Genomic DNA, 22270 nt, shown 5'->3' with positions numbered 1-22270 from the left:
ATATTATTGTCTATCCACATCTTATCTTAAACTTTCTTCCTTCTGTGGAGTTCATAATATTTTTATTCTGTGTTTATGACTAATCTAGCATGGAAGGCGTGAAGTCTAGGAACAAGACTTTTAGAAACTACAGTAATATAAACAATCCACTAGAAAGAAACCCAAAAGGACCCAACTTTTAGCCTGTGCATAACACTGATTTCTAGAAGCTTCAGAGGGGTAGCCGAGTTAGTCTGTAAAACAAAAAACTTAAATAGTTTAGTAGCACTTTAAAGACTAACAAAACATGGAGATGGGATCATGAGCTTTCATGGGCACAGCCCACTTCTTCAGAGGACTGGACATCTGAAGCACCCTTGCCCAGGAATCTACCACCTATAGCCTTGCAAATATGGCAGCTTAGCAAGAGCATCACATCTGTTATTCCAAAGCTGAATTTGCATCTCCAAGTCTTTCTATAGGAGTAAAACCAAGGGTGAGACTAGAAGAAAATGTGAACTCCAGTTATAGAGGCATGCATTACTTTAACTTCAATGGGACCAGTTTCAGTTGACAGCTGGGAATACTAGTCTGTTGCCATTACTGTTAATGGTGCTGAAAATTTCTAAGGAGTTAGAGTTTGGAAAAAAAAATTCTCCTTTGGCTCTGTGAGGTTAGCAAAAACTCTAGAACCTTTGGTAGAAGGTGCCCAGCATGACAACTATATATCCTAGGCAGGAATTCACAGGGTCATTTTCTTTGACAAGATGAATACACTATTCTGAGAAAGGGCTTACACTGAAGCAGAGCAATGTGTTATGGGGCAGGTAACTCAGGCTCCTGGTAGGAAGAGATGGGGATTCTAGAGGAATGGTGGAAGCATCTACTATCCCTTATATAGGCATCTAGTCTAGAAATATTAAATCACCATAAAGCCATCCAAGAGGGGCAAGTGCAGGAAAGTTCCCTTTTCTGGTTTCAAATTCATCAAGCAATGTGGCTTCTGCAACTTCCACCAGTAAGAACTAGTTCTAGTCACATCTACTTTGAAAGCTGCTTGCCCTGACCATGGGCTTCCCTCTTATGCAGTGCTCAGCTCTAGCCAGATGAATGCATGCTGCCCAACCTCTGCACATTCAAAGACACAATCTGAATTTCTTGCACAAGCAAGATGCGATGCCTTGACAAGTCTTAGCACATGCTAGTAGATGAGCAGAACCACCTCTGTTGGCTGGAACCTGCAGAGCTGCCTGTACAGCTGAAAGGCTGATTACTCACCTGGGTAGCTGGAAACAGGACTTGTGACCCACCCAAGATTTAGCCCCAAAAATATACAGAAATCCTACACTGTCTGGGAATGTACACAAGAAACTTCCCCACCTCCTTAGTCAGCGCCTTCCTAAATTTGCTGCCAACAAGGAGCATTAAGCCTTGAATAGGTTCAGAGTACTTGGGGAAACCACATCACGAAAGCTTTTTAAAGGGAAAGCATTGTCGTATGCAACAATCTTGCATAGTCCTTGATGAAATAAGGTCTGTTAGCTCACACAGCTCAGTTCTAGGTCTGTGCGTCATTTGTCAAACAAGAATTATAGCAGCTCACGAGACTGATTATCAATTTAGACATGTAGTGTGGAAGTCCTGTTCAAGTCAAGAAGAGTTAAGTCACTAAAACCTTGCAAAATTCTTTGGAAATTCAGTAAAGGAAAAAATAATCTGTGAAAGGAAGGTCAGAGTTTACATGCACCCAAAAAAAAAAAAAAAGTCAGGAGCTTCCCAAATTTATCATTGCTAAACAAGTGTAACAGGCCCATATACAGCTTGGGGCAGAAGATTGACAAGACTACTTGAATAGGAAACATTTCAACCCAGAGGAGAGGGACTTCTGCCACCTCTATTCTTTCCACACACACCCAAAAACAAAGTGCTAAGCATCTGAAAATGTTTCTGCCACCATAAACAAAAGGAATACAGCTAGGGTACCATCTTCCAATGCTGGCCTCTGAACCCACACTAATTGCTTGATTAAAATTCACCCTCCTTGGTAGAAAATTCCCAGAGATGTGAAGCTTAGAGGATGGTAGGGGTGCGTTGGTAGAATGGAACATTTTAGTAGAGAGGAAGGAGGGGCTGGTTTCTTTTTAGCTACACTGGCAAACAAAGAGTTTCAGGGCACATAAGTGTTCAGTTCACTATCCGCGCTCATATACTTTGCAATAAATTGGCACTGAGCATATATGACTGGGAATTCCTGCAGTATAGAGGTTCTTCCTAGAAGAGGCCATTAAACATTTCTGAAATTGGACTATTTACTACTATTCATGAATGCAGCAAAGCAAACAAGGAAAAACAACTTGTCCAGAGCATGGACTAGCTTTTGCTATCAAAAGTATCAATTTCATGTATTTAACCCAAAGGTACACAGATACTACTAGCCTCTCATACAATGATAGGTCAGCTTGATAAATGACAACTTGCAGGACTGCTTTTGCTTTTTCAGTGCCCACTTTTTGCTGCTACAGAGGGAATTGGTGGATAACGATTACTTGCAACGTACACCAGCTTTATTAGATCTAAATAAAGTCTAATGTCCCCTATAAAAATAGAATTACTGATGCCTGGGCTACCCTTCTCACAGCAAGTTAAGGTGGCTGCTTGTGTGGTGGACACTTTAGAGATCAGTATGAAGAACTTGTCAAAAGAATACAGCCAAGGGCTGGAATGACAAATTGCAGTAGTGCTGAGTGTGAGGAGATAGCCACTTTATTGAAGTTTAATCTTGATTTTGTATTTTGTTCATCTGAAAATGCTCTGCTGAGGGCAGAAGTAAGGCTCAAACCTTTCAGGAAGCAAAGTGCTTTAAGGAGAGACTTGAAAGATGAAGGCATGACAGATTGGGTTAGGGAGGGGTTTTCAGGCAGCTGGGCACACGTGGAACAAGGCCTGGAGACAGGAGTGGGAGGAGTACATGGGGGTTAGTCATGCAGCTTGGGTGGAGAGACAGAATGACGAGGTGGAAGCAAAAGGAGAAACATTTCTAGTGAAGTGACACCTATTAGGATACAGCCTGGCTGATCATCAGCACTGAAAACAGGTTGCAATTTAGCATTACAGCTGGTTTGTCAGGTGGGCAGGAAAATGTGAGAATGTGTCCTGTGTTGGAGCATGTGATTAAATATAGCTCCACTTTAATGATAGGCTGTAGTGGCAATTGCTAAACTCATACTCTGCCTCAGAGGAAACCACAAAAGCCTCAGTGCTCTCAGACTATGAAACCCAAGCACAGAAATAATGCTGAGATGACGTACTCCAGGAGATCTCAAACTAGTGGGGGGTGGAGGGGAGAAGAGTGAGCAGACTCACGTAGGTGGGCCCAGATCAGACACTAGGACTGGAAAAACAAGTGGTTTTTGATAGCCACTTGCCTTTCCTTTGGGTTCCCACAGCAACTCTCACTGCAGAGGACTAGAGGGACAGCACAAGCCTAGCATACATCTCTCCCCTGAACCACTGGATCTCAGTGAAGCTGCAAGTCCATATGTGACCAGCTTATGATGGCACCAAAGGTCCAAACTGAGTTGGGTGAGATTGTGGTTAAAATCATCATATCACCAGGACTACAGCAGTGGTGGGAATATTTATGAGGCGCTCATGCGGGGGTTGCCTGGAAGTCTCTCTAACCATAACTCTTAAGTAATTGGCTTTTGTTGCAAAAATAAAAAGCCCTAAATGTGCAAGTTAAGCTCTCATGTAATACCAATGAATATGAAACCTACTTATCTTGAAATATCATTTGCCTACCACACAGGGTTATTTGGACTTAATAGTGGAAGTGCTCATATCACAAGATCATTAAGTCGAGGACTTGACCTGCACAATGCTGCCAAGCTTCTTTGCTACTGAGCAGAAAAGTTTGAGTAGAGCGTTCTCCTAGAGAGGAAAAAAAAAAACCCACACATGCTTTCACCTACCCTTCCTCTACCGTAAAGTTTTTCAGGTCAGGACTCCTGCTGACCTCTCCTGTGCTTGCACAATGGATAGTTCACTGTGGGTGCTACCGGAAACAATAATAATAGGCTTACCAATCTTGTGCATCATGAATTTATGGCACATCTTATTGGTCAACACAGTAAGTTAGACACACACCCTACAAAAGGCTGGCAAAGCTACACAACCAAATGAAACAAGAACAGAAGATATGCAACTTCAATGCTGTAGGAACCTTAGCATTAGCTCAAAATTGCAGAAGTTAACCACTTCAGAGGGGTAGCCGAGTTAGTCTGTACAGGATAAACTTAAACAACAAATAGTATGGTAGCACTTTAAAGACTAACAAAACATTTAGATGGTGATATGAGCTTTTGTGGGCACAGCCCACTTCAGATGACTGGAGTGTTAACTGGGAAGTCTTAAAATGTAACATTGTTTGCATTTACACACTTTTTTTTAGAAAAAAAATCACACTGAAAACTAAAATGCATAAACCAAATAAATCAAGAAACACTACATGTATCATAAATAAGTATTATAACTTTATTAAATTCAAGACATAATATTCAAAATAAAACAGTGAATAAAATCCTTTTGTTCAATACTGTACACATGATGCAGAAATATCAGTGCATTTTCTATAGCATGTATTTCACCTTCATTTGTTTGTACTAAAACATAAAAGTAAGCTTTAAAATAGCTCAAATATCTCATTCAGCAGTTTAAACTGTAAACAGCTTGTTCATTTCTGTTAGGAGGAGAGCATTATAATAATGTACCTCCATTAACGAGCACCCCTCTCTTGTGCCTATCTATAATCGGATAAAAAAGTGAAAATATACATTAGCTGTGTCTTGTGCATAAGGGTTGCTTCTCACTGGATCTAAATGGAACAATGAGGCAGCCTAAGGAATAAAAAAACAGAAAGCAGCACTATCTGAAGCAAAGGGAGATGTGACTAACACAGTTGTAAATGGAATCATGTTTAATTTACCAAAAACCCAAAAGCCATACAACCAGAAAATACTGAACAGAAACCAGAACACAAGACCAGCTTGTGTTTTGTTTCTGTTTATAATACAGTCAGACATTTGTATACTAGATGGGCATGTAGTCATATCTCACAATTTACTAGCAATTTTTCCCTGTCAATCTTAGATCACTAACATGCATTCCTTGGACCCTTTATGGAGAGCGCAATGAGTGATGGTTAGCAGTAGCTGGTCCAAGTCTCTGTTAGGAAAATCTGCAGAATTCTGGCATGTGCCAGTTAGTGGGTGAAAGAATCCAAGAGGCACCATAAAAAATAAAGCAGAAGTCTAACCCCTGTTGGAAACTACTTCACTAAATTCTACCATATCCTACTAATTTTTCAAAATATTTGAAATATTAAAAACAGTTTCCAATTCACTTGCAAGTCTAAGTGGATGTCAATTTCCTTCAAGCCACAGCTTGGCACATGCTAGCTAAAGAGAACAGGATTTGTTCCCAGCAATACCATGTTCCACAAAATATTTTAAAATGCCAAGCCTAGCATTTTGGAAATGCCTGTGATATAAACAATACTGTACTGCATTTTCTTCCCTGACTTCAGTTTTCGACATCAAAACTGGATTTGTCTCTCAATATGCATTTACAAAATATATTACTCTAGGAATAGTGTATAACTGGCCAAAAAGGCTATGGTTACTCCACGTGTTTCCATCAACGCTTTACAGTCTTCAGTTACGCAGACCACAACAGGCTTAGTCCAAACGAACAATTCAGAGAGATATGCAGCATAAGATGACTTTACCATTGATACACCACTTTTCTGCTGAAATGGGAAGAATTCTACTTCATTATTTGAGAATCTTTCCTGGAATCTCAAAAAAATTTAGCAATGTGGTTAAGAGCTATTGCATCCTAATCAACTACTGTGACTTATGTTCACGAATCTAGGGAGAAACCACGTAAGACAGGTGTTTTCGTTTCATGTGGCCAACCATGTCCATTCTAGCTTTGGAGTCCTGCTTTGCTGGGGCAGAAGCTGTGGTGCAGTCACCAGCCCAGGACTTCACCTCTGGGTTTGAGCTGGTTTCTTCCACTTCTCTGAAAAACTTCTCATACTTGTCCAGATAGGGAGGCCTTTCGGGCAGCAGATAGTAGTGTGTTGAACTGGCCTTCTTACCATTTTCAATAATGGGAAGAATGCAAGGGAGCCTGTTTGCAGATCCCTCACTGTTTTGTCTTTGTAGCGCTTTGCTGCTGACATATTTTGGATCAGGGGCAAAGCTCTGTGTTGGGGGCATGACCCCATTGAGGTACAGTGGCAGACTTTTAGGGCTTGGTGTACGGGAATTGCTCCGTGATAAAGGTTCTCTGGGGGGCACTTTGGGAGGTCTGTCTTCATCACTGTATGCACTAGAAGTGACTTCTGCCGACCACCTTCTATAATCCGCTTTCAGTACCCGAGGTGGTATGGGAACCCTAGGGGGTACCTCTGGTTTGTCTTCATCGGAATTGGGAGAAGCCCTATTTAAGTGGCTATATAGCCTCACTACTGGTTTATTAAATGATCCAGCTGGCCCTGAATGAGACCTCCGCAAACGCCGATGCAGCTGTTGTGGAGGAGGACATGGTGTTTGAATACAACCATTTAAGTTAGTTGCAGAGTTGGCATCTTCTGTTTTAGGTCCTGCTGGGGCATCAAAATAGGCATAATTAATCTGTCCGCAGCCCCTAAAGCTCCGTCTACTTGGAGCGCTGGATTTAAAAGGAGAAAATCCACAATCATCTAACAAAAAGTCAGTGTCTGAACTGGTTAAAAATTCCACCTCTCTATCATCATCATCTGGAGAGAGGTCCTCAGAAATGGGCAGTGGAGGTAGTGGCCGGGAGCTGCGGTCATTGGAAGATGCACAAGAAAACTGAGGTGGCCCACTCTTCGTCGGTGTATGAGGTGGTGTCTCTTCAGAAACACCCCCCACAGTAACTGACAGTTGGCTGAAACTAGGAACAAGGTCTTCATGCTTTGAACTAAGTTGCTCACTTCTGGAACTAAGAGGAGATGGGCTGGATTTCTGAGGTGGGACCCTTACACAGCTTTCAGTAAAGCAATAGCCATTTGTTGATACTGGGTTTGAAGTATGCCCTAGGAGAGGAAAACAGAGTTAAGAATGTTTGTCTACCTCCCATTACCACCTGAACTTGTGACAGATGATCTAGCCATTCATTTGCTCCCAATTCAGCAATAGGAAAAATGCATCCTTAATACAGGCAGTCCCCGGGTTACGTACAAGATAGGGACTGTAGGTTTGTTCTTAAGTTGAATCTGTATGTAAGTCGGAACTGGCGTCCAGATTCAGCCGCTGCTGAAACTGACCGCCAGTTCTGACTTACATACAGATTCAACTTAAGAACTCCAAGCTTCCCCAAGTCAGCTGCTGCTGAAACTGATGAGCGCTGATTCCAGGAATCAGAGCAACTCTGCCTCGGGCTTCCTGTAGTCAGCGCTGGTCAGTTTCAGCAGCGGCTGACTTGGGGACGCCTGGGGCAGAGCAGCTGGGGTGCTGCTGGGTTGCTCCAGTAGCACCGCTCCTCGGCGCTACTGGACCAACCCAGCAGCACCCCAGCTGCTCTGCCCCAGGCGTCCCGATTCAGCCACTGCTGAAACTGACCAGCAGCGGCTGAATCAGGACCTGGGGCAGAGCAGCTGGGGTGCTGCCGGGTTGGTCCAGTAGTGCCCAGAGCGGGTGCTGCAGGACCAATCCGCAGCACCCCAGCTGCTCTGCTCCAGGGTCCAAAACAAAAGCCTGGTCTGCTGGGGGGGGGCACACTATCCGCACCCCCCCCCCCCCAGCAGACCAGGGACACGGGGAGCAGAGCAGCAGCGGCAGCAAAGCCTCAGAAGCGCGGGAACCCGCCCGGTGCCCCTGGTCTGCTGGGGACGGTCTCCAGCAGACCAGGGGCACCGGAGCAGCTTACGAACGGGGCTCTCTCGCCCCGGAGCTCGCAGGTAGCAATCCGCTACCTCGACCTCCGGGGCTAGAAAGCCCCGTTCGTAAGTGCGGATCCGACATAAGTCGGATCCGCGTAAGTCGGGGACTGCCTGTATATTAAAACTTTTAACTAGAGTAATCCTGAAACACCTGTATAACAATATGTTTATGAACAGACAGCTATTGGCCCATACACAGAAGCTTGCTATATGCAGCAGACTTCACAGCTTTTATCCTTGGAGGGAGAATATTCAACACCATGTAATTTATCTAAGACTTATATTTAACCAGTGCTCTAGTTAAATAAGAATTAGATACTCTGGGCACAACCGACATTAAAACAGCACTGTCTACACAATAGATGTTTTCGTGTATACTAATTTGCTCCAGCCACTTTCCAACTATTTTCACAGAATTCTATTCTTGAGAGCCAGTTTTGCTAAATATTTGACACTGAGCTTCTCATACAGTTGCCCTACATATTCTTTCCAGAACAAATAAAAGTATACTAGAGCAGTAGCAGTAGTTCCCAACCTTTCTTGAGCATACACACTCCTTTTTCAATCTGTTAAAATTTTATAGACCCTCCCCCAACGGAAGTGGCGCTAAGTGGTGGCCAGTATGTCCCTTGGTCTGCACTGCTTCCTGAGCTCCCGCCCCTCCCCACCCCCGCCCCCTGCTCATCCACAGAGGATACAGTGAGGGGACTCTCATGGCCAAAGGTAGCTCCTGCTCCAGCACTCTACCCTTCACTGAGCATAGAGCCTGGGGGTGGGGGGAGGGAGGGGGGAGAGGAGGAAAGCAAAGAAAAGGAAAAGGAAGGCTAGGGCCCCACTGTGGGTCTGGGAGGGGGAGAGAGCTGGAGCATAAACAGCAGCACAGCTGGTGGCAGGACGACAGATGGTGCCTCCTGGAGTATCATGATCCCATCCGGAGGGCAGGTGGCAGCGTGCATATGGCTGATTGTGAATGGTGAGCCCAATATGAGAATCACTTGGCAGAAAGTCCCAGTCCTGTAGTGGGCCCAATCCTTACTTTTCTTTTCTTTTCCTAAACTTTCAGTGGACCCCCTACAGTATCATCGCAGACCACCAGGGGTCCGCTGACCACAGGTTGGGAACCAATGTACTAGCGAACAAGTCAGAAATGCATTGGAAGCAAGCCAAAATAGTGTTCAAGTTCTGTCACTAGAGGGCAGTCTGATATCTAAAAATCAGAAAGTCTCTATTGCAGATATTAAAACGGGACAGATTTTCTTCAAAACCACTTCCACACATTTAAACCAATGTATCCCAAGCATACATACCAACAGATGTACAGTGTTGCTGTACTGATGGATTCAGATTGTATGCCATCGCTATAGGGTCCATGTTAAATAAAGTACTGAAAAGGAAAAAAAATATTCTCAGTCAGGCTATGTCTAGATTATGGAGTTTTTGCGTGATATTGGAGTATCCCGCAAAAACCTCGCTGCATTCAAGGAATGTGTTTGCTCTTCTGCTTTTTTCATGGAAGAGCAAATGCACTCTTCCGAGGAGCCCTGTATACCTTGTTTCACAAAGCATAAGGGCTCTGCTGAAAAAGGAGGCTTTTCCGCTATTTGGCCCCGTCTAGCCTGGACCAAATGGCAGAGATGCCACTTCTGGAAAAAAGGAGTGCAATTTGTGTAGCTTTTTCCGATAAAGCCCTGTAGTCTAGACCTAGGGTAAGTGAACCATGAACAAGCACCAATACCACTGATTGTGTGTACCTGTCACATACATGATAAGAACTCAAATCCATATGCAACTTACTTTTCAAACCCGTCATGGCTGCTCCAGCAAGCTTTCAGGCTCCCCATGTCTTGGCCATTATGGAGAAATCTAGTCTTTAATGGAACTCTTAACTCCTGAGCAGCAACTCCTGCAGTTGACATTGTGCCTTGTGCTTTGCAATTCCCCCAAACTTTAGAAATCCACAGTTCTCGCCAGGTGTCCTGCAGCTTTCATGCCCTTCAGAAAAGAGGATAGTAAGTACCACTAAAAACAAATGAGAGAGAGTGTCCCATTTAAAATGCCACCCAACTCTTTGAATTACAGTGACACCTTTGTGTGAGGGTCCCTCTGACCCAAACATCTTCTGAAAAAGAAGAAATATTTCACACATTGGAAGTGTTTGCACTTCTGTTTCTGGGACAGTAACCACAAATCCAATAATTAGAATAAGTTCTGTAAGGTTTGGGGGGGGAGGGGGACACATCAACCCAAAGACTTTCAATTTCCGTACAACTGGTGTTCAATACAGTTTTATGCCAGCAAAGTCAGACTGTGCATACAGACCAATAGTTACTAAGGCACACCAATTTTGCCAAAACATGCAAACACTTGTGTCACACTGTATTAGACAAATCTCCCTCTGTATTACTGTGATAAGGAGTTACTTTGCCAAGGGTTTTAACCTAAAAGGAAGCCAAAGCACAACAGCCACACTTCAAAGATAATCCTGTCAGAGTCATTCTGATAGATTGAGTATAAAGTGACTGCTTAAATAAAACACAAAAACAAAAAGCCCTTCAAGTGTTAACTACTAGAAATTCATTTGCCAGTCACACAAGGTTTCCGCTTCATGCATCATCTCAACATTCCAAGCTATTGTGTTGAGCAAATCTAAACAAAATAGAGTCATCCTTTTCTACTGAGGCTTGTTTTGAATGTGTGCACAATAGTTTAGGAGGCGCATTCACAATGGGAAACAGATGTTCTGGCAAACATTTGAAATTCATTTAGAAGTTGTAACCTATGGAATATGTTGCTTTTACAAGTAACCCCCCAAAAAAGTTAATGGAGATTGCCTATCTCCTAGAACTGGAAGGGACCTTGAAAGGTCATCGAGTCCAGTCCCCTGCCTTCATAGCAGGACCAAGTACCATCCCAGACAAATTTTTGCCCCAAATCCCTAAATGGACTCCACAAGGATTGAACTCACAACCCTGGGTTTAGCAGGCCAATGCTCAAACCACTGAGCTATCCCTCCTCCCAGAAGCAGAGACCACTGACACGTAAGATTGAATCAAGTCTGCGCTACAGCCTTAGCTGAGAGCCAAGCTGGCTTTTAAGCTCACTCAATAGCAAGTTAGAGAAATGGTCAGAGGTAAACAGGATGAGGTTTAATAAAGAGAAATGCAAAGTGCTCCACTTAGGAAGAAACAATCAGTTCCATACATACAATATGGGAAGCGACTGTCTAGGAAGGAGCATGGCGGAAAGGGATCTAGGGGTCATAGTGGACCACAAGTTGAATATGAGTCAACAGTGTGATGCTGTTGCAAAAAAAGCAAACATGATTCTAGGTTGTATCAACAAGTGTGTTGTAAGCAAAACTCGTGAAATCATTCTGCCGCTCTACTCTGCACTAGTTAGGCCTCAGTTGGAGTACTGTGTCCAGTTCTGGGTGCCACATTTCAAGAAAGATGTGGAGAAATTGGAAAGGGTACAGAGAAGAGCGACAAGAATGATTAAAGGTTTAGAGAACATGACCTATGAAGCCAGGCTTCATGAACTGGGCTTGTTTAGTTTGGAAAAAAGAAGATTAAGGGGGGACATGATAGCAGTTTTCAAATATCTAAAAGGGTGTCACAAGGAGGAAGGAGAAAATTTGTTCCTCTTGGTTTCTGAGGACAGGACAAGGAGTAATGGGCTTAAAGTGCAGCAGGAGAGGTTTAGATTGGACATTAGGAAAAAATTCCTAACTGGCAGGGTGGTCAAATATTGGAATAAATTGCCAAGGGAGGTGGTGGAATCTCCCTCTCTGGAGATATTTAAGAACAGGTTAGATAGACATCTGTCAGGGATGGTGTAGATGGAGCTTGGTCCTGCCTTGAGGGCGGGGGGCTGGACTCGATGACCTCTCGAGGTCCCTTCCAGTCCTATTATTCTATGATTCTAATAGAGGCACATGGCTTTAGCCCTTAAGGTCACAGGTTCAATCCCACCTGCCAATGATCTGTGTCTCTTGACTTTACACACTTTTACTTGTGTGAACCCAGCTAGTCTCTCCCCAGTGTCTAAAAGATCAGCTGTACATTCTGGACATTGGAGAAACTGCAGCTCAGTGAAACAAAACTGCATAAAGTGAGAAGGATTAAACAGAACAAGGCAGGGGAACCTCAGTCTACTCACCCAAATACAGAGACTAAACACCCTCAAATGACTTGAGCAGCCACTGTACAAGTCAGGGCAAAATAAAGAGAGATTTTACTGAACAGGATTATTGCACATCTCTGGGTACCTGAAAGGAAATTCTTTCCAAAAAATAAAGCCAGACCTGGGTTTGGGACCAGATCATTCTCTGGCATGCTTTAAGGGATTAAATACTCTGTACTATTGGTTAGCTTGGCTCTCCCCTGCCATTCATCATTCCACTCTCTAGAACAGTGTTTCTTAAACTTTAAGACCAAGGAACACCAAACAATATTTTTTTTTAATGGGAAAGACCAAATTTTTTTTGTTAAGAAAAAAAAGGACGCTCTTTAAGGGTGGCCATTCCCCAAGGAAAAGTTGAGAAAAAAGAGGCTTGTCCCTTTAAGGGCAGCCATTTTAAAACTGTTCTTTCTGCAGCACACCTCCGACTGCCTCGTAGCACACCGGTGTGCCGCAGAACACACTTTAAGAAACACAGCTCTAGAAAGCATGGGTAAGGCTTTGTCTATGCTTTAAACTGGAAGTGTGGCCATGGCATGATCATTGGGAGCGAGAGCTCCCAGGGTTTTATGTATATCCCCTCCATGAGGAGGGGCAGCTGTAGCCTGGTGCACACCAGTGCTTTACATCAGTGTTTCTCAACTTTTTTTTTTTTAAATAAAGTACCCCTTAAAAAATTGGAAGTATCCCCAGTACCTACGGTTTTCAAACAATTTTTTTCTCTATCATTGTAACACATGTGTTTAAACAACTTAGTCATCACTGGGCAGGCGATGACATTTTTTGGGGGTAAAAAGTACAAAAATAATAAAGTGCTGTGTGGCAAGGGTCCCTCTTCTCCAAGCCACTACTGGGGTTTTGCAGCAGGTCTCAGTGGTAGGGAGCCCAAGCCAGGGGTCCACAGGCTCCCTCCCCTGCTGCCTTTACCTAATGCTGGTCCAACTTGTTCTCTCCCTTTCTTCCTCTCTGCCTCTCCACCACCTTCCTTTCATCCTCTCACTCCTCTCTCCAGCCTCCAACTGATGAGGCTTTTAAAGGCCCTCAGAGAGACAGCAGAGAAGTCAGCTGGCCCCAATTTGCCTGAGCCAGCTCCCTCCCAGCTGCACCTAATTGTGCTGCAGTTCTCTGCTTTTCTAACAGGAGTTTTTCCCTTTTGGGCTGCCTTTTCTTCTCTCTGCAGCAGCTCCCTGGCCTGACCCTGTCACAGCTGTAAAACTTAAAACAAAAATTCAGTTTTCTCCAAATTTCAGTTGTGTTGATGTAGCCCCCTCTGACTTCTCTTGAGTACCCCTAAGGGTACTCGTACCACTGGCTGATAACCACTGCTTTATAGCACCATAACTCACTACACTTGGGGGTGTTTTTTCACACCCTTTAGCCAGAAAGTTACAGCGTTGTAAAGTGCGAGTACAGACTTTGCCTAAGAATAAGTAAGGAGCCTACCCGTTCTTTAGCGAAAGACAGTTTGTGCCCAAGAAAAACAATTCAGGAGTGATAATGTGTTCTTCTATACTGATAAATTAACCTCTTGGTTCCTGTTACATTGCAAGAGGGAGGGTACACAGCCATCTGCAGCTGTAGGGGCACGTAGTGCTCAAACCTAAATATGGATCAAGGCAAGCTCTGCAGAGGTTTAACTCTTCTTGCTGCTAAATGGGCAACAAATATATTTTCTCTGCTTCAGTTTCCTCAAGTGTAAAATAGGGGGAAAATACGGATTATTCTTCCTCACAAACGTGAGGAGGATGAACGTCTGAAAAATATATTGAGACTGTACACAGAGATGTTTGTAACTCTTGATGAGAGTCAATAATAAAAGACAAGACAGCATGGCGTTTTTACAAACCATAAATAACCATGTTTATTTTTGCACCAACACAGTCAATGCAAGTGTTGGTGGTTTCTTTCTTTCTTCCTTCCTCAACCCAAGTGTTTTAGACATGATGCAAAAATTGTGATGGGAGAACATCAACTTTTCTGGATTAGTGGAAGACTGAAACTCTGCCATTTTTTCCTATGGCAGCATTTCACCATGGTCTTAAACTATTTCAGCTTTTCTAGTTCAATAGAAAATATATATATTAAAAAAAGAGAACAAACTTAACTATGAGACATTACAATGAAGTATTTTTAGCTTTATCCAATTCATTCATAAACTATTAAATGAAGTTAGACACACTCCTAAAAAGGGAAGCTAGGATAAATACAAATATTGTATTTACATAATTTGTTTTTTTTAAAATAAGCCAATTTAAAATTAAATTTCAAATTATGAAAACAAAGGAAGGAAATATACAAAAACTAAGCAGTACATCTTCACAGCCACATATTAAAGAAAAATTATACTACTAAATCAGTACAAAACACTGGCTAAGTACCTCTTCTGCAACTGGAGAGAATATTTTCTTCATTTCAGTTTATTCAACTAGTCAGTTCAATGATTAATTTGGGAGGTGAAAAAGCAGGAAATTTTTCTTTAATCTATAATCAAGAGGAGGTGAAAGGATGAGATCGACTAGTTCTAAAGTTCTGAAGGACATAGTGACCTGAAGCCATTTCACTTTATTAATGTTTCCTTTGTTGAATAAATCAAATCAATGTGCAAAAAAAGGTGTATAAACAGCATTTTAAATTGAATTCCAATTTCTCTACAAATAGAACTCGACACAAATCAGAAGAAAAAACCTGTAGAAATTCACTGTTTTCTAATAAAATATAAAAGCTATTCGCCTGAATAAAATGTGTTAAGCTAATAGAATTGCTTAAATAAACTTGCAGAGCTACAGTGTATGCTCCTGGTTAACAAGAAGTACCAAGTTAAGTGTAAAGGCTAAATGTATTTCTAAATCAACATTTTAAGTTATCATGCAATAAGATAAAATTTTCTTTAGGAAGTACATGTATATGTAACTCCAGAAAGTTATGAAAGGCTTTCCATCAGCTGATACATAGCAAATGACTTAAAGATGTGAGACACCAGTTAAAATATTAACCTTTCGTTCTTTCAGTTGTAGTATAAGCACAGACAGGGTTATCTACGATGGGTCTGAGACTGAAGTAGGACACTGAGCCTCCAACTCATGTAGCATTAAAGACTGACATTAATTTGTGCCATTTCATATCACACTGAACCAGTGTCCTCAACAAGAATGTTTGTTCTGATTGGAGTTTGACTGCTTATGACATGAAGCTGGGTCAGCATTTTAAGTTTTCACTTGCTGCCTAGAGGACGGGTAAGAGCTCAATTTATTACATATTTCATACTTAAATTGTTAGAAGTGGCAAGAATTAGTAAATGCAATTTAAAAATAATCCATAGGCTAAAATTCTCTTAGTGGGTCAAAGCATTCACACTAGGGATGTTAAGGACTAGTCGACTATCTGATAAGCATTCTCCCCCCACCCCAGACAGAGGCAGCAAAGGGGGCGGAGGGGTGCTTCAAAGTGGCAGCTCCGCACAGCTGAGCAGGGGACCAGCTGTGCGGTGCTGCCCCCTTAAAACGCCAAGGAGCCTATGGTCAGTTGGGGACTCCTGAGCTAACCCTAGGTTTGGAGCAGAATTTCCCCAGAAATTTCATCGACTAGTCAATTAACCACAATTTAACATCCCTAATTCACACACTGTGTGATTTATTCCAGTGATCTTCCACCTTATTGTGCTTAACTGGCAAGACCATAAAGGCAGGCCTGTTACAGTATAAAAAAATGAAAGATGAGATAGGAAGTAGACTGGTGTTTTAAAAGTTGAAAGCACATGCAGAGAGCCTGCTCTGGTTATGTGAAAAAGCCTGGAGGGATTCTAGGAGAACCAACCTCCACCTGCATCCATGCCAAAACCACTAGTGGCAATTAGTGTGTCAACCTCCTAAAATACTGTCTAGATCTCATGAGTGATTACACAACTATGGCTTGCTTTGAAATCTCCTTGGAATTCTAAGTTGCCATTTCAATAGACAAATATTATATTCAACTCCTACGTTCTTTAAGTAGCAGGAAAGAAGCAAAAAAGGACAACATAACTGGCATGCTCTCCTTTATAGGCTGAGCCTCTCTAGTCCGGCATTCTCTAGTCTGGCATGATTTTAGTTAGCTGGATGTCCACTTAGCATGGGTGTGGCCAAGGCTTCCCACAGTTCCATAAAGTTTGTTTACAGATGCCAGTCCTGGTTCTCATTGTTCTGTGCTGTTATTTAGCTCTATGTTTACCCCAAAATGTCTTCTAAGAACCCAGTAAGCAGTGAAGTGTTGTATCCTGAGTCTAAATAGTTCAGGCTACTATTTAAAAATACATAGCAAATTGTTTAGCATTGGTCTCAGAGGGGTAGTCATGAGGTCTGTAATTAAAAACAACAACAAAAAACCCTACAAAAACTTAAATAGTATCCTGAGCTTTTGTGGGCACAACCCACATATTTGTCATCTGAAGAAGAGGATTGTGCCCACAAAAATTCATGATACTATTTATATATTCTTGTTAGTCTTTCAGGTGCTACAAGACCATTGTTTTTTAAGTTTGCTTAGCATTGTAAACTTGAAGCTTAAAGAACCCTGAAGCTGAGACAGCTGCAATAACTCTTGATTTTTGATGATCTACTCAATTTCAGAGGGATAGCTGTGTTAGTCTTTAACTTTAAATATAACAAGTCCTGTAGCACCTGAGAGACTAACAAATATATAATGGACTTTACCAATGAAAGCTTGTAATACAATGTATTTGTTAGTCTCCAAGGTGCCACGGTACTGCTCATCTATATCTTCAATAAGGTTATGAAAGACTATGTATTTGAAAAAACAGGATTCTTCATGAATTTGTAACATCAAATTGCAGTACAAATTCATTTTACCAAGTTGGTGTGAGCAGGGCCGGACTAAGGGGTGGGCAAGCCGGGCAGCTGCCCGGTGTGCCAACCGATGGGGGGCACCTGATGGCATCTGTAAGGGGTGCGCGGCGTCCCTTATAGCTGCCATCAGGCAGCACTGCACCTCCGCCCCCATCCCTGCGGTGCCGGCTACCGGTGCCCTTCCCCCCCCCGGTCGTGGGGCCCTGCATGGCCAGGTGCTGTGCGCAAGCGGCAGTGGCCGGGCCGGACAGCTCATGCACCAGCAGCTGGCCAGGCAGCACAGCGCAGCGCATGCGCCATGTGCCCCGGGGACGGGCCTGCACACCCTGGCCCAAGGCGCCAAAATGGCTTGGGCCGGCCCTGGGGGGTGAGACCATCAGTTATCACATGACAATTACTGGGTTTGTGCAATCTTTATGAGGCTGCAGCCATTTTTTTTTGAAAGCTAGGGAATATTCAAATATCACATTTGTTTATTTATCGGCATTTGTCAGGCAATCACCACCACAATACTCAAATCATGCTGATCTGCACAGAAGACTAAACTGTGCCTTAAGGTTGCACCGCACGTAATGGAATTGGATGCATTTTGCAGTGAAAACTGGTGAGTGCCTATACAAAATCTGGATAGGGATTATACATACCTCTCTGTGATGCCAGCTAAAGATGCATCCATCTACTACACATTCTTAGAAAGGAAAAAGGTCTATTTTAAAGCAGTAAAACACACACATTTTTATGTTCTTAACCTAATGTTTCACATCTTGCCACCATGTACCATTACCGAATCTCAGAAGCAATTCATAGGAGGGGCACATTTTTGTCATACAAGTCATCTGTTCAGCTAACTCTTCCTTATTTGACAATATGATGCAATTTCCTCCTATAATATACTTGTAGAAGGAGATTTCTCTTATTTTGGAATGATTGCTAACCCTTTGAGCTCTTAACCTTTAACCATTCAGATCCCAATTAAATATTATCTATAGGCTTTCTAAAGCCTAATTTATTTCCTTAAATTCATGACATACCATAATTAGGCTTTGAAAGTCAAGTTTCTTTCATGGTCATTATATAAAATTTTGTTTGGTAATAAAGTTGGTCCCTTCCAGTCCTATTATTCTATGATTCTATGAAAGGCAAAAGCACCTAACAAATGCTAAGAAACTCATGTTTGGCAAACAATCTTAAGAACATGGCTTGTCTAAAACCATTTGTTTTAGACATTAATTTTATCTTATTTGTAGAGCATGGTAAGTGTGCTCAGTGGTTTTCAGATTAGCAACACAGTCCCTAATATCACAGTTGCAATTTAAATCACATGGTACTTTAAAGGATTGAATTTTCAGACCTTGGTCACCTATTTAGATTTTTTAACTGTGGGCATCAATCTTTAGGAACATTAAACAACAACAAAAAACAGACTTATCAAAATATGTTGGATAACCCTTGGATACACTGATCTCCCAAGTAGGGATGTGAATGGTTAACCCGTAAGCCTCACCCTTAATGGTTCCAGTTAACCAGTAGGGACTGGAGCAGCCTAGAGCAGCTTCAGCCTGCCGCAAGCAGGGACTGCTCTGGCCAGCTTGACCAGCTCATGCCTTCTGAGAGGAGGGGGTAGGGAGCTCCAGCCCAGCCTGTCTACAGCAGCCACCTCACCCAGCCCCTCTTTAATTGGCTAACCGGTTAAACATAATATTTAACCAGTTAACCAATTAAACAGGATTTTACATCCCTACCCACAAGCACTTTCTGACCCAGATTAGGCTCAGTCTCAAAAAGCTTCATGGAGGAATCACGGTTTTAGAGAAGGGATTGAGTGAGGTTGCACACAAATAGTCCGTTCAAAGCAAAAAAGGGCAGCAAGTAGAGTGATGACGACGACAAAGGAATAAATAGCTTGAAAAGAGATGAACAGTAGGTAGAAATAAAAGCAGAGAGAAGGAAGTGGAGTTGTACAGAAACTTAAATTTGTGGCTGAAAAAATGCCAAGTTATGTGGCAAAGCTGCTGTTATTTCTTCAATACTCTAGCTTAAGTGACTGCTACTGCTCCCATTGGGGGCCATGGGTAGCTGGGTGATCAAAACTGCATTTGGGGGTACTTGCAAATTGCAGACTAAAAACTTACAATGAAGTAGTGAAATGACTGCCCTGCTTCTGCTTGTTAGATTTCAGACTCATGCTCAGCCTTGGTGTGTATGGTTCCCAACCTTTCCCCAATTATTGTGCCCCCCTTCCAGAGTTCGATTTCAGTTCTGGGAGCCGGGCTCAGGCTTTGGCTTCAGCATGCATCTTAGCTTCGTGAGGTCCCTGCTTGCCTTCCCCTACTGCCAGCCCTGCACTTGCAACCCCTTGCCTAAACCCACCCTCAAGTTGAGAAATATTGGATGTACTATATAGAGCTGGATAGGTAAGTCATTCCCTGCATGACATTTTCATTTTTACTGACTTAACTAATGCTGGTTATGTAGTCTATTGTGAAACTAAGCAGCCATCTAGATGAGTTGATATACCTGCCAGAAGACCTTGTACCACATATAGCATGATATAGTATGAAATCTTACAGTGGATATAGCCAACTTGCATTTAAAAATAAGATATACCACTTAATGCATAACAGGCTCAAATTCTAACAACTAAATAACTACATTACATTTGAGAAATTCCACCTTATAGTATCAGAACATTCAAAATTAAGAGTTTTCGCTTCTACAATACGCTGAGAAGGAGGAAAGGTGATGGTTCTGAGTCAAAACTTCTCAAGTTTCTCCTCCCCCCAAAGAAAAATGTTAAAGTCCTAATAGAAACCTGTCAGCTTTCTGTCCAAAGCCCACTTGATGAAAAGCTATTGTCTGTCCTTTAATCAAATGGGCTTTGTGGCCTCCTTTCTGTAAGAAGGCAAAAAAGGTCTGACAGAATATTTTTTAACTAAGCCTGCTTGTTTTGCTACTTGAGACACGCAGACCAAGTCTGTCCTGGAGGACACAGTGGTGCTAGGTGAACTACTAAAATATTACAAGAGACTAAAAGTGGGGAGACTGACTATTTAAAACGTAGAATTTGTGTTTGTTTTTCCTACTACCTTTTTTAACTCCTGTGTCTGTTCAGCACTTAGGACAAAGGCTGCCTTTGTCAAAGATTCACTCCCCTCCCCCTTCAATTAATGTGTAGGAGTTCACAATAAGCACCTGAGGCAAACCCCTACTCCCTGCCTCTCTGTGCCAAGATTAGGAAAGTTAGATTCAACATTCCTAAGCTTTTCAAAAGGTGAAGACAAACAGAAAGGAGCTTGGCTTTTTTCAGACCTTCTTCCCATATTAAAGGTGGCAAAAGAAACAAACCATATGTGCACCCTCCCCCCAAAACCAAACACAAGAGAGATCATCTTTAAAAGACTTCAATATTGTTGTGGCATTTAAATACTGATTAGAAGAACACAGAAATAGTGCAAAGAATGCCTCTGAATATTAGTGCGCATCCTTCAAACACATTATCATGGAATGACAAAGATTCAAAAATCTGTCACTGGCTTTGTCCCTCAAGAGTCTTTGCAGGTAAGGATGATATATTAGATGGCAGACTAGATATAACAGATCATGGTTATATTACTACTAAGAACTGTGCATCTATGGATAAGTGACATGAGACCACTGAAGTTTCAAAGCACTATACGCCATTTCTGATTAGTGTAATGTGCATTCACAGGAAGTGTACAGAATGAAAATATATGACAAAGTGACCAGTGCCGTCATTGGTTTTGGACATTAAAACGGTCTATTTTGAAAAAGCCATGAGCCCATATTAACAACTAGAGTGATCAAGAAAACATAAGTAATCTTAAATTAGTGTGCAAAAAGAAACATCTGAACCCACAATATGCTTTCAGTTTATTTAAATATTAACATCAGTTAGAAGGAAAAGAAGTTGCTACTAAGCAATCTGATTGGGGGGGGCAGAGGAAGGGAGGAGAATTGTGGTAGAGTTGTAACACCTTCTGAAAACAAGAGCACGTAAAAGAAAAATCAGACCCATAACTAGGCCACATTAAAGTGTGCTGCAATGCATTAGACAATAAATGTGAAGTATAACTAGGTTTTATAAAGCTAATTTTCAATAAAAAAGCACGCAGCTTCCTTTCTGTGGTGCTTACAGAGTGTGCGCGCCTGTGCAGGGTTTCCATTGTACTTTTTCCCTTTAATTTCTATAGCTAGTCGTCAAGTGCACGTTCATGTCAAGCCCTACCTTCTACTTTAGTTACTAGCTTTCAAACAAACAAAAACAACGGACTATCTTTTTGGGGTCAGTGTCTTCCTTCTACCAGAAGATTTTGTTAACGTGTCAACATTGTAGGACGCCGAAGGGGGGCCTGAGTGCGGGGGTAACACGTTACTCACCTCAGGAGTCACGGTGACTCCAAAGTTAGGGTGCTTAAAGGATCCTAGCTTAGAACTGGAACTGGTATAGACTGCGTATGTTACTCCTTGCGAAAGGCACCGCCTTGGCACCAGGCACCGTCTACACACACTCGCGCATCGACTATGAAACCAGGTTCAAGAATAAGCCTTTAAGGACGGTCCCCGTTCGCAAAGCCCGGTCCGCAGTTAGCCTTTGCGCCAGGGCGGCGGGACGCGGGGGGGGGGGCGCTGCAGACCGCGCAGGGGGCATCTCCCGTGGGCCACGCGCGTGCTAGTGTGCGAGCCAAGCCATGTTTACCGCTTGGGCCTCCGCCCGGGACTCGAGCCCGCCCTGTTTCGTGCACAAAGGGCGGGAGAGCGAGCGCAGAGCCCACACGCCCTCCCCGAGCCCGGGCTCGGCTCGGCCTGGGGCCCCGCAGCGGGGCTCCGGGAGCCGTCGGACACTCCGGCCCGGCCCGCGGCTGCCCCGCGCAGGGACCCCCGCCAGCCCCGGCTCCTCACCGGCCTTCCCCGCGGGGGCACCGTGCGGCCGGGCCCGGCTGTCATAGCAACGAGCACTTCTCCGCCCTCCGCGAACCACTCACCCAGGCGGCACCCCGGCTCCGCATAGCCCTGCCCGGCGCGAGGAACTGCGCGTGCGCCGCACCAAACCCACTGGGGCCTGCCAACGAGCACCAAGTCAATGGTGCGAACAGCGCACTCCCACGGTTCTTATACTGGTGGGCGGGGCCACGCCTGGAGGCCTGGCCCCCTCCAGAGACAACCTTAAAGGGGCGATGGTGGCGCATGAGGCGGAGCTATTCCGAGGCAAGCTGAGGTGGCCGTGAGGCTCGCAGTGCGCGAGACAGGGACACGCCCGCATGTGATTGGCCATTGGCACGTG

At 43.3% G+C, this 22270-nt stretch overlaps 1 protein-coding gene across 2 annotated transcripts; it reads right to left on the bottom strand.

Annotated features, from left to right (window-relative positions):
• Positions 1–4489: 4489 nt before the first annotated feature.
• On the bottom strand, positions 4490–22126 carry ERRFI1 (ERBB receptor feedback inhibitor 1). 2 transcript variants are annotated; one of them, XM_075906384.2, is made up of 5 exons: positions 21972–22040; positions 14506–14608; positions 9743–9940; positions 9256–9332; positions 4490–7102 (listed from the first exon to the last, which is right to left on the bottom strand). In XM_075906384.2, the coding sequence occupies exons 3-5, from the start codon at positions 9862–9864 to the stop codon at positions 5907–5909; spliced, it is 1395 nt and encodes a 464-aa protein (XP_075762499.1). In that variant the 5' UTR covers positions 9865–9940; positions 14506–14608; positions 21972–22040; the 3' UTR covers positions 4490–5906. The 2 variants fall into 2 exon arrangements, with proteins under 2 accessions (XP_075762499.1, XP_006118026.2); XM_006117964.5 differs by lacking the exon at positions 14506–14608 and having other exon boundaries at positions 21972–22126.
• Between the last annotated feature and the right edge of the window lie 144 nt (positions 22127–22270).

The sequence above is a fragment of the Pelodiscus sinensis genome, chromosome 24 (genome assembly GCF_052426305.1).
Source record: "Pelodiscus sinensis isolate ZL-2025 chromosome 24, ASM5242630v1, whole genome shotgun sequence".
NCBI lineage: Eukaryota > Metazoa > Chordata > Testudines > Trionychidae > Pelodiscus > Pelodiscus sinensis.
Note: the sequence above shows the minus strand (reverse complement) of the source record. Positions and strands in the feature narration are given on the sequence as shown.